The 16,285-nt window shown below is 37.1% G+C and overlaps 1 protein-coding gene across 1 annotated transcript in view; it reads right to left on the reverse strand.

Annotated features, from left to right (window-relative positions):
* Positions 1 to 1,331: 1,331 nt before the first annotated feature.
* Positions 1,332 to 16,285, reverse strand: part of LOC102765294 (lanosterol 14-alpha demethylase) — a 15,435-nt gene continuing 481 nt past the window's right edge. Inside the window, exons 2-10 of the mRNA XM_006779200.2 lie at positions 13,962 to 14,060; positions 12,679 to 12,855; positions 11,361 to 11,487; positions 9,413 to 9,587; positions 8,423 to 8,542; positions 7,169 to 7,364; positions 5,478 to 5,573; positions 4,211 to 4,379; positions 1,332 to 2,374 (exon numbers count right to left, since the gene is read on the reverse strand). Of these exons, the coding sequence (XP_006779263.1) occupies positions 2,196 to 2,374; positions 4,211 to 4,379; positions 5,478 to 5,573; positions 7,169 to 7,364; positions 8,423 to 8,542; positions 9,413 to 9,587; positions 11,361 to 11,487; positions 12,679 to 12,831 (1,215 nt within the window). The 5' untranslated portion in view covers positions 12,832 to 12,855; positions 13,962 to 14,060 and the 3' untranslated portion in view covers positions 1,332 to 2,195. The remainder of the gene's footprint in view (positions 2,375 to 4,210; positions 4,380 to 5,477; positions 5,574 to 7,168; positions 7,365 to 8,422; positions 8,543 to 9,412; positions 9,588 to 11,360; positions 11,488 to 12,678; positions 12,856 to 13,961; positions 14,061 to 16,285) is intronic.

The following is a 16,285-nucleotide window of genomic DNA, read 5'->3' on the forward strand; positions in this document are numbered from 1 at the left end:
TTTATTATATAGGATATTTTAAAAGCTATATTGGTATTTTTCTCTATTAGTTTCTCTATTAATTTTATTGTTACTTGTGGCCAAAGGTGTGCCCTCACAAAGCCATGGCTGCTGAAATGATGCAGCTCTCATTTAACTCAAATAATCTTTATTCACCACAAATAGAATGAAAGTGTTTTTCTGCTAAGCCAAATCCATAATGGGAATCTCTCAGAGATATAAAAATGTTTTCTTAATTAAGAGTCCTCCTTGATAACATGGCAACTCACTAAAACAGCAAGAATAGGTACTATTTGATGCTTATAACCAGATTTTTGTTTACCATTAGGTATTCTAGGATTTATACCAACACAAACAAGCTATGGAAACAAATTCTACATTCTTGAAGATTTCACAGTACCTAAATTTTTCCAATTAGCAGCTGGGTTCTGATCAAAGTTATAGGAACAACAACTGTATTCTAAAGCAGATATCTGAAGGATTGTGGGTAAAACCTTTCATAGTTTGCCATTCAAGGCTGTTTTGCTCTGAGAAAGGAGGAGATGGACAAGTGCTCTGATCATTCTGTTCCCTTCCACTGACCATCAGCCCTCTATGACATTAGGCCTCTGCCATCGACTTGTTAATGCTTACCAACACATAGTCTATGATTAAAAACTAATTTACTAGAGTCTAAAATAAACTATAAAGGAAACCAATTATATAGTAGTCAAATCTTTTTAAATGTGTGATATAACATGTAAGTTTAAAGACATAAGATCTAGCAGATCTAACAACTACCATAATTTCAAAGTAGTGACAAGAGTAAAAGAACTTTAAGATCTACAACCACTATAATGTGATATGAAAATAACTGACTTCTGTTCAGTCATGGGTATGGCTATTACTAATGTGGTTTGTTGCCTAAATTTGAATACAGTACAAATAAGGATGTAATTTTTTTTCCATCCAAGTTTGTAGATTCCTGCATTCTCACTAAAACACACATGCTTTACAGTTCGTGAATATAGATTATACTATATTTTTCTCAAAGATAATTTTAAATGTGGAAAACTAACAGCAGAGATAGAGTTTATATGAGTCCTCCAGCCTCTTAAACAGAACTTATAGGGGGAAATATTTTGTCCTTATTTTAAAAACAGTAATGTGGCCAAATTACAGGCCCCCAGTTAGAATTTGAGTTGATTCTTGAACACAGCCTTCACGTAATATGGCCAATGATCCTACTCTCAAGGACCCAGCTTCATATTATCCTTATCTTAAAGCCAGAGTTCCCTGATCTCAGATTTTGTATTAAAAACAAAAGCAAAAAAACAAAAAACACACCTTACTGACCTAAATTAAGTTTTAATAAACAGAACTAGTAACAGAAACATCCCCAAGTAGATTCTGGAGAGGGAGCCAGGAACCACCTTGAGCCAAAGACAACAAAAATTATCCCTTAGGGACTTTATTTTGGATTTTCACACAGATGTGTGACCATGTAGAACCAGATACAAATTTATCAAGTAAATGAAATATTTAGTAATTAAATCAAGTTAATGCAAACAGTCTTTAGAATAATTATATTCTTTTTTAGGAAACATAATTACCATACATCTCCCTCAATTTCCTAAAAGACAGTACTTCCTAAAGACATCTTTTTCTACAACAAAGCTCCATCACTGCTAATTTTCATCATACCAAAACAATAGGATTCTTTTTCATCCAAGGCTTTAAATGTGAGTTTATCCCCTACCTACCTATCCTCACACACCCCAACATTACACAGGAAATGAATAAATAACCTAAGGCTTCCAAGTATCTCATTTGGCTTTTATACTTGCAGATCTAGTCCAAGATCTGAATATCCTGAACTTAACTTACCAAGAGCTAGGTATGCTCTTAAAATAAATACCTGGAAATTGTGTTATTTAGAATCTGCCAATAACCAAGGTCCCCTAAACAACTTTTTAATAAGTAGCTTGATTTCCTTAAATAAAGCATATGTAAGAAATACCCATCATAAAAGTATTAAGAAATGCCTGAAATGCCATTAAATTTTATGGAACCATTCAGTTAAAATATAAAAACCGTTAAGTTGGCTGTCTTTTAAAGTAACACACTCAAAAGAGAGTAAGTTGTTTCATCAACTTCATTCTCTTCAAATGCTTTTCTGTTAACAGTGATGTTTCAGGTATTCCTTGCAGCATTTTTCATTTTGATCTTCGTTTGTATCGGATAATTGGGTTTTCAGGGGTGTGAATCATGGTTGTATAATTCACAGTGGGAAAATATCCATCAATGAGATCAAATTCATATAAACGAAGCATAGTGGACCAAATTGTCTTGATTTGCACATAAGCAAAATTCTCCCCAATACAACGATGACGCCCTGTAAAAAAAAATTTTCGTTAAGAATCAGTTGAATTCTTTCTCGCTTCTTTTAGCCTGGAGTGATGAAATCTGTTTAACTACAGTTTAGGTGAAGGGCAGATATACAGATATTATAAAAAGATGACATTCTTTTCACATAAAACAAGAATATTGCCCTAGCCAGTGTGGCTCACTTGGTTGGAGCATCCTCCCATGCACCAAAGGGTCAAAGGTTTGATTCCCAGTCAAAGCACACATACTTGTTGAGGCTTCATCACAAGTGAATTTGATTTCCCAGTAGGGGAAGCTTTAGGAGGCAGCCAATCAATGTTTCTTCCTCACATCAATGTTCCTCTCTTTCAGTCTCTTTACCTCTCCCTCTCTCTCTCTAAAGTCAATTAAAAAACACACATATCCTCAGGTGAGAATTAAAATAATAAAATAAAAAGAATATAAATAGTTAATAAAAATCTCAGGAGATTTTCAACATCTATTTTTAGGGGAAACAGCACTTGGGTAATTAATTATATGACTTTTCCAATCACCTTTTTTGAAACTTAACATCTATCTAGGTTAAATATATGATGGTTTGAAACATATGATGCTAATCTAGTTTGGCAATATACTAGAATATTTTAAGCTCCTCTCCCAAGAGAACCCTAGTTAAAAGTCAATATAAACATTCCAAACAAAACTTTATATGCCTTTACAAATGACAGTGGAAGAAAAAGGCTTTTAATAAACCCAAAATAGCAACACATACTGAGATCAAAATATAAAAGGTCATATACTCATAAGAACTGGTAAGCTGATTCTAAAATGCCTATGAAAATACAAAGGGACCTAGGATACCCAAAGCCATCCTGGAAAAAAACAAGTTGGAGGACTAAAATGACTTCAAATCTGACTTCAATACTACAGGTACAGCAACTGTGATACTGTAATCCTATCCTATATAATATAAGTGTAGTATGCAAGTTGTCCCCTGGACCAGGAGCTATCCGGGAGATCAACCGGGAGGTGGGGCTGCGGGGAGGGGGACGGAGGGAGGCCCCTTTCAGCCACACCTGAGTTTGTTAATGAGGTGACTTTTGGAAAGCCCCTCAGGATGGAGGCTGACTGCCAGGGGAACCAACCAAATGATAAAAGGATTGCAACTTTCAATCCCACCCCGCCGACTTCCAGGAGGGAGAGGCTGGAGGTTGCATTAATTCTAAATGACAAATGATTTTAATCAAGTATGCCTTTGTGATGAAGCCTCAATAAAAATCCTTAAAATACAAGGGTGTTAAAAAAAAAAAATACAAGGGTGTTCAGAGAGTTTCCAGGTTGGTGAACACCTGGAGATGCTGGGAGGTGGCATACCCAGAGGGCATGGAAGCTCTGTGCCCCTTCTCCCATATCTTGCTATATGCATCTCTTCAATCAGGGTGTTCCTGAGTTGTATCTTTGGTCTAGTTACTCTAGTAAGTAAACTGTTTTCTGGGTTCTGTGAGCCCTTCCAACAAATTATGGGTTGGAACCAGTTAGTCAGGTGACAACTGGACTTGCAATTAATTGTAGCTAAAGTGGGGGGAAAGGGAGCAGTCTTATGGAACCGAGCCTTTAACCAATGGGGCCTGGACTAACCAACCTCAGGTAGAGAATGTCAGAACTGAACTGAATTATAGGAACTCAGATAGTGTCCGCAGAGAATTGGTATGGGGAAAAATCCCCACACATTTGCAAAAATATCCCTATTAGGAAAGGGAAAGATACTTGTAAATAAAATTCACATGGGTTATTTTTGTTCTAGTAACTTCTGACAACCTGTTATCATAACAAACATTTCAAATGTAAAATATAATCATCTTACCAGCTCCAAATGGCACATAGGCAAATTTCTCTCCTGATGCTGGATTGTCCTGTAAGTAGCGATCAGGATTAAAGTGCAGACGTTCACTCCATGAGTCTTTAAGTCTTTGATTGACGGTGGGAGAAACACACACCTGATGTCCTGGAGGAATGGTATACCCTGCCACAACCTATAAATGAAAGCAAAATATTTCATTAGATTATTTATTTATTTATTTTATTGTTTAAAGTATTACATGTCTCCTTTTCCCCAACTGACTCATTAGATAATTTAAAAATATTCTAGCCCTGACCGGTTTGGCTCAGTGGATAGAGCGTTGGCCTGCGGACTCAAGGGTCCCAGGTTCGATTCCAGTCAGGGGCACGTACCTTGGTTGTGGGCATATCCCCAGTAGGGGGCGTGCAGGAGGCAGCTGATAGATGTTTCTCTCTCATCGATGTTTCTAACTCTATCCCTCTCCCCTCCTCTCTGTGGAAAAATCAATAAAATATATTTAAAACAACCAAATAAATAAATAAATAAAAATATTCTACAAAAAAATCAGGTCATTGTGCAATACCGCATTAATATACATCAGATTTAAAAACTAGCAGGATGATAGGCCAGCAGAAAATTATTTTAACTCAAGATGATTTCCAAATGATCCAAAATTGGACTACAAGTATATACACAAAAAGGTCATAATGCCTCAGAGGGAGGGGTGGGATTCAAGGAGTCTTTCCATAATCTGATTTTTATTTTTATTTTATTTTATTTTTTTAAATATATTTTATTGATTTTCACAGAAAGGAAGGGAGAGGGATAGAGAGTTAGAAACATCGATGAGAGAGAAACATCGATCAGCTGCCTCCTGCACACTCCCCACTGGGGATGTGCCCGCAACCAAGGCACATGCCCTTGGCCGGAATCGAACCTGGGAGCTTTTAGTCCGCAGGCCGATGCTCTATCCACTGAGCCAAACCGGTCAGGGCCATAATCTGATTTTTAGACTTTCATATAGTTAGAATTATAAAAATGTTATTTTAAAAATAAGATAAAAATATATTTCCATTAAAAAAAAAACCCAAATAATTAAAAATGCAAGGAACAGACTAACTCTGCAATTATATGAAAATACTTATGTATTTAGAATATATAAACTTGAAAACTGGCTAGAAGTGATTATTATTCTACTTTTTTAATTTAAAAAATTCTCTTTCTGGAAATCATCTCTTTGGTAAATTAAAAATTGAAGACATATAAGGGGATATCTAACCAAGAGCCTCACCTGAGGAGTTTTGGCCATTCTCATCATAGTCATTATAGGAGGTCGAAGTCTTAACGTTTCTTTTATACAGCGATCAAGTAAATTTAGATCCTTAAGCTGAAAAGAAAAAGCATTTCCTGAATTTTACAAATATTTAACATACTTCAACAGTATTTTAACTTAAATATTATTTTATAAATTAAAATTTATTTTATTTAGTTAAGTTTAAGTTAAAATTATTTTTTCTGGGTTATTTCAAGGGCACAGGGAAAATGGAGAGTAACTGCTAACGTGTACAAGCTTTCTTTTGGAAGTGATGTAAATGTTCTAAAATTGTGATTTTACAACTATGAGTATATTTTAAAAACCAGTAAATTATATACTTTAAATGAATAGATTTTATAGCATGTGAATTAGATATAAATTAAGCAGTATATATAAATCAGAAATGAAAGAGGAGACCTTACAAGAATTATAAGAGAATACTATAACAATTGTATGCCATCAGATTAGGTGATCTAGATAAAATGGATGTATTCCTAGAAAGACACAAACTACCAAAACTGATTCAAAAAGAAACAGGACATATGAATAAACCTGCAACAAAGAGATTGAATTAGTAATAAAAAAACTTACAACAAAGAAAAGCACATACAGGGCTTCTCTGGTGAAATCTATTAGACATGTAAGAAAGAATTACCACCAACCCTTCATAAACTCTTCAAAAAATAAAAGAGAACATTTCCAAACTCATTCTATGAGATGTGTATTACTGATAGTAAATGTATCAAAGACATCCTATTAAAACTACAGATCAATATCCCATATAAAAACAGATGCAAAAATCCTCAACAAAATATTAGCAAACCAAATCTAACATTAGGACATTTCTGGGAAATTTTCAAAAAACAAAAGACAGTAAGCAAATTAATCTATAGTACACAGAAACTGTCAAATTGTCCCCTTTATTTTTTATATTTTATTTTCAAAAAATTCTTTTCATCTATCCCCACCCCATCTTCTTTGATAACCATCACTTGCTCTCTGTATCTATGGGTCTGGTTTTTTAGTTGTTTTTGTAGATTCTACATATAAGTGAAATCATATGGTCATTTGTCTTTCTCTGGCTTATTTCACTTAGCACAATACCCTCTCGGTTCATCAACTACCCTCTTGTCACAAATGGCAATATTTCATTCTTTATTCTTTTTTTGCTGAGTATTATTCCATTGTGTGTACATGCTACATCTTCTTTAGCCATTTATCTAATGATAGACACCTAAGTTGCTTCCATATGCTGGCTACTATAAATAATGCTACAGTGAAAATAGAGGTGCCCATATCTTTTCGAATTAGTGTTTTTGTTTTCTTCTGATAAATACTTAGAAGTAATATTGCTGAGTCCTATGGCAGTTCTACTTTTAAATTTTTAAGGAATCTCCATACTGTTTTTCAAAATGGCTACACCAATTACTTAGGATGTTATTTCAAAAATTTAGGTTATTAACCCTTTATTGAATGTATCACCTGCAAGTATCTTTGGCCATTCAGTAGGTTGTCTTTTTGTTTTATTGATGTTTTCCTTAACTGTACAAAATCTTTTGAGTTTAATGTGCCATGTTTATTTTTGCTTTTGTTACTCAAATTGTCCCCTTTAAAAGTTACCACAGATATTCAAATAAGGCAGCAATAAACATAATGATCCAACAAACCTGGTCATAAGTTAAAGGAGGCAGATTTTCTCCACAGACTGCTTTCTGTTCTAAATAACATTTTTCTTGAAGTGTCTTGTCTCTGGCCAAAAAGAAGCCCATCCAGGCACTAGTAGTTGAGGATGTGTGCTGCCCTGCCAAGAGCAGTCCGATGAGCATGCCTGCTACTTCATCATCCGTCAAAGGATGCCCATCCCTACAGAATGAACCACACACAAATATAACATTTTGGCAGACACATTCCACACCTCAACCTTTAAAAAAGGGGTTATAATGAAAAAATTTGTCAGGTATAATGGTTTCTTGTATTTGTGCATCAGAAGTCAGAATTTTATCTATTAGTGAAAAGCGAAAGACCAATAGAAAATATGATTTTGATTGCAAACACTTAATTGCAATTTCCTTCCAAACTTTTCACCATGTGTAATCTCTGGGATGCCAATAAGGCATGGGATCCCAGTAATTTATGTCTCACCCATAAACTACAAATGTCAGCCCCAGCTGGTTTGGCTCAGTGGATAAGAGCATTGGCCTGCAGACTGAAGGGTCCTGGGTTCAATTACGGTCAAGGGCACATGCCCAGGTTGCAGGCTCAATCCCCGGTAGAGGGTGTGCAGGAGGCAACTGATCCATGATTCTCTCCCATCATTGACATTCCTATCTCTATCTCCCTCTCCCTTCCTCTCTGAAATCAACACAAATATATTTAACACATTATTTGCGGGTAGTTTTTATCGCGCGCTAACAGGTGGCGCGGGCCATTTTTGCTAATTTTTTGCGCAAATGGCAACGTTCAGTAAAATTATGATAACTTTAGTTTACGTATTTATACGTTATCCGCATTCTACCGCTAGTCTATAAAAAAACGTATTAATACGTGTCCCGCGCTCTACTACACTGGTAGAACGTATAAATACATTTCCCGCATACAATGTGTTAAAAAAAAAAAAAACTACAAAAGTCATAGTTACTAATACTGCAGCATCATGACTTTTTAAAAAAATATTTTTTTACTGATATCAGAGGAAGGGATGGGGAAAGAGAGAGAATCATGGGTCAGCTGCCTCCTGCATGTCCCCCACTGGGGATCGAAACCCCACAACTCAGGTATGTGCTGTGACCTCCTGGTTCAAAGATTGACGCTCAACCACTGGGCCATATGAGTCAGGCAGCATGATGGACACATATTATTTAACTATGTTTTAATGTGTAATCTCCTGCTTCAGCTTAATATATGATCTAAACAGCTCTTACTTATAAGTAGAATCTAATAAAGTTTGGAGAATGTCATCAATTTTTTCTTCTGACTGTCTGCGTTTCTGGATTGCCTTATAAAAAATACTCTTGATCTCTCGATGAGCTCTGTCTCTGCGTCTGTAATTCAAAGATGAAAATAATTTCAAACAATAAAGCAATACTTTCTGGCACCAAATTCCTTTTGAAAATAACCAGGACCTAGCGTAAAGAAACTTTAGCTTTAATGACTCTAAAATATCTGATAAAACTCAGAAACAAGGGGAAAAAAGACATTACAAAAATCATATAGTTTTAGGAATTTCTAGGGTCACTCAGAGTAAAAAGTATGTTATCCTATAAATAAAAGCCCAGCGACTGAATGGCGCAATGACCGGAACAACCGGTCAACCAGTCGCTATGACACGCACTGACCACCAGGGGCAGATGCTCAACACAGGAGCTGCCCCCTGGTGGTCAGTGCGCGTCAGTGACAAGTCGACTGGACATTCAGTCACTTAGGCTTTTATATATATAGACTAGAGACCCAATGCATGGATTTGTGCACCAGTGGGGTCCCTCGGCCTGGCCTGCACCCTCTCGCAATCTGGGACTACACAGGGGATGTCAGAGAGACAGTTTCAGCCCAGTCCCCGCAGGCCAGGCCAAGGGCCTCTAGTATGCATATGCATATAAAATCTTTGGTTAACCTTTTCCCACCCTCTCCCCTCCCTCTGAGATTCATCAGTCTGTTCCATGTATCCATGCCTGTTGTTTTTGCTACTGCATTGAGTGTCTGGCCCCTGGTGGTCAGTGTGCATCATAGTTAACGGCTGGTCGCTTAGTCTTTTATATATATAGATTATTGACTATATTCCCTATTCTGTACTGTATATCCTGTGACTATTTTGTAACTGCCAATTTGTACTTCAATTTGTTTAATGTTTATCTTTGTTAACACTACAGTAATTATACAAAGTTAAATCCCCCCAGGTGTTTCTTTATCCATACCTGAAACTAGGCAAAGGGAGCCAACCTGGCAATAGCCAGGCTGCATGGCTAAAACCTCCATCCAAATCTGCATACAGCTGTGCCACCTTCTCATTGAGTTGACTTCTGATTTCCTTTCCATGTAAACAATGGCTAGCTGTTAAAATTATGAGCTCAGAAAGAGCTTCAAACAAATCTGGAGAGAAAAAGGTCATTCCCATTAATATTGCCAAAACTGCTTTTGAAATGTTGTTTTATTAGAGATATAAAATTGTGAAGGAAAAGTGAGAATAAAAACTCAAAAACCAACAAGGTCCTATTCATACCATCAAAAAAGCTTGTAGACAGCTTTGTGACTACCTTACCAGCAAAACAAAGAGAGGCAAGAAACCAAAAGATGTAAAGCACACCCCCCCCACCACCACCACCACCCCTCTGGACAGCCAAAATCAATGCCACAAAGGCATATCTCCAAACCTCACTCATGAGCCCTTCACCTTGAAAAGATAAAACTGAGTATGGCTGTCTCAGTTCAAGGTCACAGTATAACAAAAGCAGCAAAAAGATTATTTAGTGCGTATGACAACAATAAAGAGGTGCTTCCAAAGAATAGCAGTCCTAACACTGAAGTATAGATTATTTCCCAGGTCAAAAGTGGGAAGAGCAGAGCTAAAAATTGGAGTCTTGACCACATACATATGAGAAATTGTAACTATTCATCAATTCATATAGCTCAACACAGGACAGATTCATCAGGCAAGCATTATTTGATGACCCTTAAGTCATAAAAATTACCCAATCAATGCCATGTTCTTTAATTCCATGTTCACCACATGAAATTCCAATTATCATCTGGCTTTCCAGTTAGATTTTCCAAGAAAGAGAAGTTCAGGAAACATTCTGGTGTTCTTGGTGCTGTAATTATGTCTCATTTGTATTTTAGCTAGCATTCTTGTATAAATCCGCTTCTTGTATAGTTAGAAATATATCACATCAACTTCAGGTGTATTTTTTTTAAATCAAGTTCCTGGACCTTTTATAAAGAACTGAATACCAGACCCAGAATATGGTAACCTACACAGAGATCTTACTGCCTCACAGGCAGACGTTGCTTCCAGCCATGACTATGACAATTGTCTCTGGAGGAAACACTGCAGCCCAATATAAAGACTGGGTTCCCAGAAATATCCAAACCATTCAGTACATTATATAATGCAAGGATGTATATAATACATTCTAAAAGATTTTTATTGGAAAGGGCTAAAATCAAACTTTTGATAAAGTAAGCTTATGTACTTAAATTTATTTTTTTATAGAATATATCATTCCCATACAATAATAGATAAATAAGGTATTAAATATATAATTAAGTCATTTGGACTTTTACTTGCACATTGGGAGTAAAAAAATTTATCTTAAAATGAACTTACAAAAGTTTTACATTGTTTATTTCAAAATCAAATCATGGCCCTAACCGGTTTGGCTCAGTTATAGAGCGTCAGCCTGCAGACTCAAGGGTCCCAGGTTCCATTCCAGTCAAGGGCATGTACCTTGGTTGCGGGCACATCCCCAGTAGGGGGAGTGCGCAGGAGGCAGCTGATCGATGTTTCTCTTTCATCGATGTTCCTAACTCTCTATCCCTCTCCCTTTCTCTCTGTAAAAAATAAATAAAATAATATTTTTAAAAAATAATCTAATCATGAACCATTTTTATATTATTTGTATAAATGAACTGAATGATGTACATGTTCATTAACCCATTTTAAGGTTTTGCTAGTGAGCAGCAATAATCACTTCCTCTCAGGCTGTTTAACTCCATGGTAATCATAAATGTCCTTTCCATGAAAGCTAAGGTGGTTTTACATTATGTTGTAGTTTGCTTTTTATATACATACACATATTCTTACATTCCTATTTATAGAAAAGTAGAAATATTAGGACAAATGCAAAACCAAAACATTTTCCTTACTTTTTTCTCCACTTTCTCCCCAACTTTGAAAATATTCCTTTGTTTCATTTTCAATTATAGAAACATGCTGTCTAAAGTGTGCTATGTTAAGGCCACTTTTTAACATTTTCTTCTGCTCCAAGAAAACCTTAAAAAAATTAAGAGTACACAGCATTAAAGCACAATTTTGTTTTATCACAAGATCCATTTGGGTTATAACTCTGTAACACTCAAAGAAAATAACCTTCTGAAAAATTAAAAATAAAAATAGTAAAAGGATTTTTTTAAATCACACTAGATATGAGAAACCTCTAACATTTATGCATCTATCTGAAGTAACCTAGAAGACCTGTTAGCAGGCCCTACCCAAATGATGATAGGTATCCCAACTCCTGTCATTCCTATATACCCTTTTCCCACAGCTAATTCTAGGGTTCCCTTTTCCTATTCTGTTATCTTCCAGTCTTCCAACTCAACCCAGATGCCAACGCAACCTCCCGAAGGTCCAATATGCTTCGATATTTTTATGTTCCTTCACATATTCTCCTGTTCTATGCCCTACTGACACTATCTTCCAGAAGTTTAATTAGAATATAATGTAGTTTTAATAAAATAAATTCACACTAAAACAACTAATAGTTTTAAATCTTTAGGATATTTATATTTTAAGAATCTGATATGCTGTGTGAAAAAAATGGATATATCTAACCAGTGTTTTTCTAGGGATCTTGTGTTTGGCCTCGGAGAGCCATTCATCCCCACACCTACTGCATCCCCAGGAACAGCACTTAATGTTAACTCTCTTAACTACTAGTGTCTAGGGTGCTGGGTAATGTATGATACATTCACAGTCTGAGATCACAACAAGCAACTGAGCCAATTACCTCTTTTGTGTTTTACATCAAGTTGCAGCACTTTAATATTTGTCTTTAGCGGGGAAAAGAAATCACATAAACTTCTAAAGTCAAGGATCTCTAGCTCAAAAGAGCCCTCCTGCTAGAATTTCAGGCAGGAGTGGGAAGGTAGGAGACCCTCCAACAAAATAATGGGATTTTCTTGTTACCCTCTCAAATCGACTCCCAAGCTAAGTCATCATTGATTGTATGTCTTTGTATAGGACACCCTTTAAAATTGCTTGGCCCATGCCAGCCACTATAAAACAAAACACCCTTTATTTGTCAGTTATTCATGGCTTTCCTTCTATTAAATCTCATGATTCTCAAGTTTTTGAACCAAGGAATAAACTGTTTCTACATTTGAAATGTATATATTATTTTATTATTAGTTATAACTACTATAGTATAGATTTATCTTTCTTGAAGATAACAGTGTCACCTACTGGATTAGGAACATCATATGCAACTCCCTTTCCAAACACAGGTGTTGTCAGACGGCTGTAGACATCTTCTGCATTCAGATCTTCATTTTTACTATTAAAAAGCAGTGCAGCAGCATCACTCCCCAGAAGGTAAGTAAATGTCTTGCCCACCATTGTGAAACTAAACACAGGTCCATACTAAAGAGAAAAAAGTACCCATATTGATGTTACCAAAAGATATACAGCATGAAGACACTAATTTCTTAAATCATAAAACAGTAACTGTTGAAAATAAAATCATTTATAAACCTTAATGCAATTCTTCCCCAGTCTTTCTCCAAATTTATAATTATGCTCATCCAGTTGCAAATAGGAAATTAAAATTTTTATTCTGCTTTTTTCAGTTTATATTGAAAATATTTTCTATCTTATACACAGATATCATAATGTTAGTAATTAACTATTCTTTTCATTGTTACACATGGATGATGTGTCCATTTTTTACTTATATACAATTCCACAATGAGTATCTTTGAGAATATAGATTTTTTCCCCCATTGGTTAAAGACAAATTTACAAGAGTAGCTAAAGGATATGACCTTTCCTACAGTACCTGCTATATGAAGATGCCAAAATTTTAGTAGTTTTACCACTATCTCACCAACAATGTGCTTCAGCTTCCCTTATCTATAAAATGGGAATAATAGCACCTACTTCATAGAACTGTTGTCAAGATTAAATAAATTGCCGACACCGGTTTGGCTCAGTGGATAGAGCATCGGCCTGCGGACTGAAAGGTCCCGGGTTCGATTCCGGTCAAGGGCATGTACCTGGGTTGCGGGCACATCCCCAGTGGGAGATGTGCAGGAGGCAGCTGATCGATGTATCTCTCTCATCGATGTTTCTAACTCTCTGTCTCTCTCCCTTCCTCTGTGAAAAATCAATAAAATATATTTTTTTTTAAAAATTAAATAAATTAACACAAATATGTTAGAGAATATTATATATATTAGACTTTACTAACTAGAGTATATATGTACATATATGATATGTACGTGTTATATGTACATTTTATCTATTAGAGAAAAATATATTAAAATGGCTTGGCCATAATAAAAATTGTATAAATATTTTATTATTATTATTATTACTCTAATACTACTACTACTACTACTACTACTACTACTACTAAAAGTATAGACTTGGAAATCAAATCACATGTAAATCCTAGCTTGGCCACATTCTGCCATTTAAAAGTTTGAAAAGCACTAATTTCTTTTTCTCTGATCATCTGGAAGACTTACCTTCTCATATGCATTTTCCAGGAATTCAATTGGACTTTTCCCAAATGCTATGGCATGCCCAAGGAATGGAATTGGAGAGAAAATGTATGGTGGACTTTTCTGCAAGAGAAACAAAAAACTTTCAGTTCACATTTTAAGAGAGAAATCTAGTTCAGTTTCATAACCAAACAAATGAAATTTGCTATTAGTACTAAAAAGTTACCAAAAAATGAAGCATCAAAAGTAATAAAGAACAGCTAAAATGTAAGTATCTTAGGAATATCCATAGTAACATGAATAGAAACTCAACACATGGTGTAGGCTATGTCACTACACAAACACAAAGGCATTGCAATTATAAATGCACTGTCCAGAATATATCCAATACTATTACTGGTGGCTCTAGGCAACTTTCTTAATCATGAGTGGAAAACAAAAAAACCACTGGAAAAGTCAAACTTAGAGTCTTCACCACCTACTCCCATGACCACTCACAATTTTAGTCCCAGAATCTTGCCTAAAGAAGATAGAGAAAAAGACAAATAGTAACTTGAGGTACAGAAATAAAGGAAATGTTTAAAAAGTGACATTTTATCAGTAAAGAGAACACATCTCATGCTTTTCTCACTGCAAATGAACTAGATCCACTGATTTTAAAAGAGAGAGTAGATCCACTGTAGCAGGAACTCTTGGGCATCCTATATAATAAAACCCTAATATGCTAATCAACCAAACAGTAGAAGGACCAGTCACTATGACGCTCACTGACCACCAGGGGGCAGGCGCTCAATGCAGGAGCTGCCCCCTGGTGATCAGTGGGTTCTCACAAGGGTAGCTCTGCTCAGCCAGAAGCCGGCTGGAGGCAGCGAGTGGACCTAAGCCGGCAAGCCGGCAGGCGGACATCCCTCAAGGGGTCCTGGACTGCAAGAGGACACAGGCACGACTGTCTTGCACGGAGCCTCTAGTTCACTATAAAAGGTACTTTAGATGACCTCAGATGAGACTTGCAGATTACAACATTAAGTCTCCTAGAAATCAAACTTGCAACTGAAAAGACTCCTCAGAGAGTTAGTGGTCTCAAATAGTAAGGCGCACTCCAAACTCACTCTTTGGATAATAGTAACAACCATCTTAAATACTAAAGCTACAAGCATATTGCAGCACAGCTGGTGTAACTCAGCAGGGAGCAATGAGCCAGGAACCAAGAGGCCACCAGTTCAATTAGATTCCAGGTCAGGGCATATGCCCAGGTTGTGGGCTTGGTCCCCTGTGGGGAGTGTGCAGGAGGCAGCTAATCGATGATGTTTCCCTCTCATCTGTTTCTCTCTCTCTCTATCCCACTCCCTTCCTCTCTCTCTAAAGTATCAATTAAATATATTTTTTAAACGGGTAAAGTTAAAAAAATAAAATAAAACTAACGCCACTTATCCTTCCAAAGACAAATACCACTTCTTAAAAAAATCCCATGTGAAGGAAAAATAAAAATACCAACTGCCTCATGCCTGTTACAGTTCAAACAAAAATTATTTTTAAAAATACTTGGTCAATAGTTTGTGCCTTCCTGCCGAAACCGGTTTGGCTCAGTGGATAGAGCGTCAGCCTGCGGACTGAAGGGTCCCAGGTTTGATTCGGGTCAAGGGCATTTATTTGGGTTGCGGGCACATCCCCAGTAGGGGGTGTGCAGGAGGCAGCTGATTGATGTTTCTAACTCTCTATCGCTCTCCCTTCCTCTCTTTAAAAAATCAATCAAAAAAAATAGTTTGTGCCTTCCATTGTCAGGAACAGGGCAGCTACTAGTTGTTGGCTGGTTAAGGATGCACTCACCAAATAGAGAAGTGACCGATAAAGCCATGAAATTAGATAAAATGCTTTTCTCAGCATCGTAGGAAGGTCCCCGCACCACAGCACTCCAGTCACTCATTCTACCAAAATGCACATACTCGTCTTTCAAAAATCATTTAAGTCGCCATCAGGGGCAATGCCACAGCCCACAGGACACCGAGCCACACAGCCACACCAGGGCAGTCCCCAGGATGACGGCCACCAGGGCCACCGCTGCCAACAGCATCGCCATCGGGGTCCCCATCAGACGCGAAACACGCGACCAGGGCACTCAGCGCCCCAGCCATGGCCTCCGCCTTCAATTCCGACTCGGCCATTGGGGCTACCGGTACCGCCACCAGCACAGAACCACTGTGATCACAAACGCGGCAAGCACGACCCCGGCCAGGGCCAGGCACGTGGCCACCGTCAGTGTCAGGACCGTCAGCCCCAAGGCCCGCAAGGCCCGGGCAGGCGGCCACCCCGGGGTCCCCTGAGCACCTGACCCCCGGCGCGCCCGCCGC

This window comes from Myotis davidii, unplaced genomic scaffold (assembly GCF_000327345.1).
Source record: "Myotis davidii unplaced genomic scaffold, ASM32734v1 scaffold187, whole genome shotgun sequence".
Taxonomy (NCBI): Eukaryota; Metazoa; Chordata; class Mammalia; order Chiroptera; family Vespertilionidae; genus Myotis; species Myotis davidii.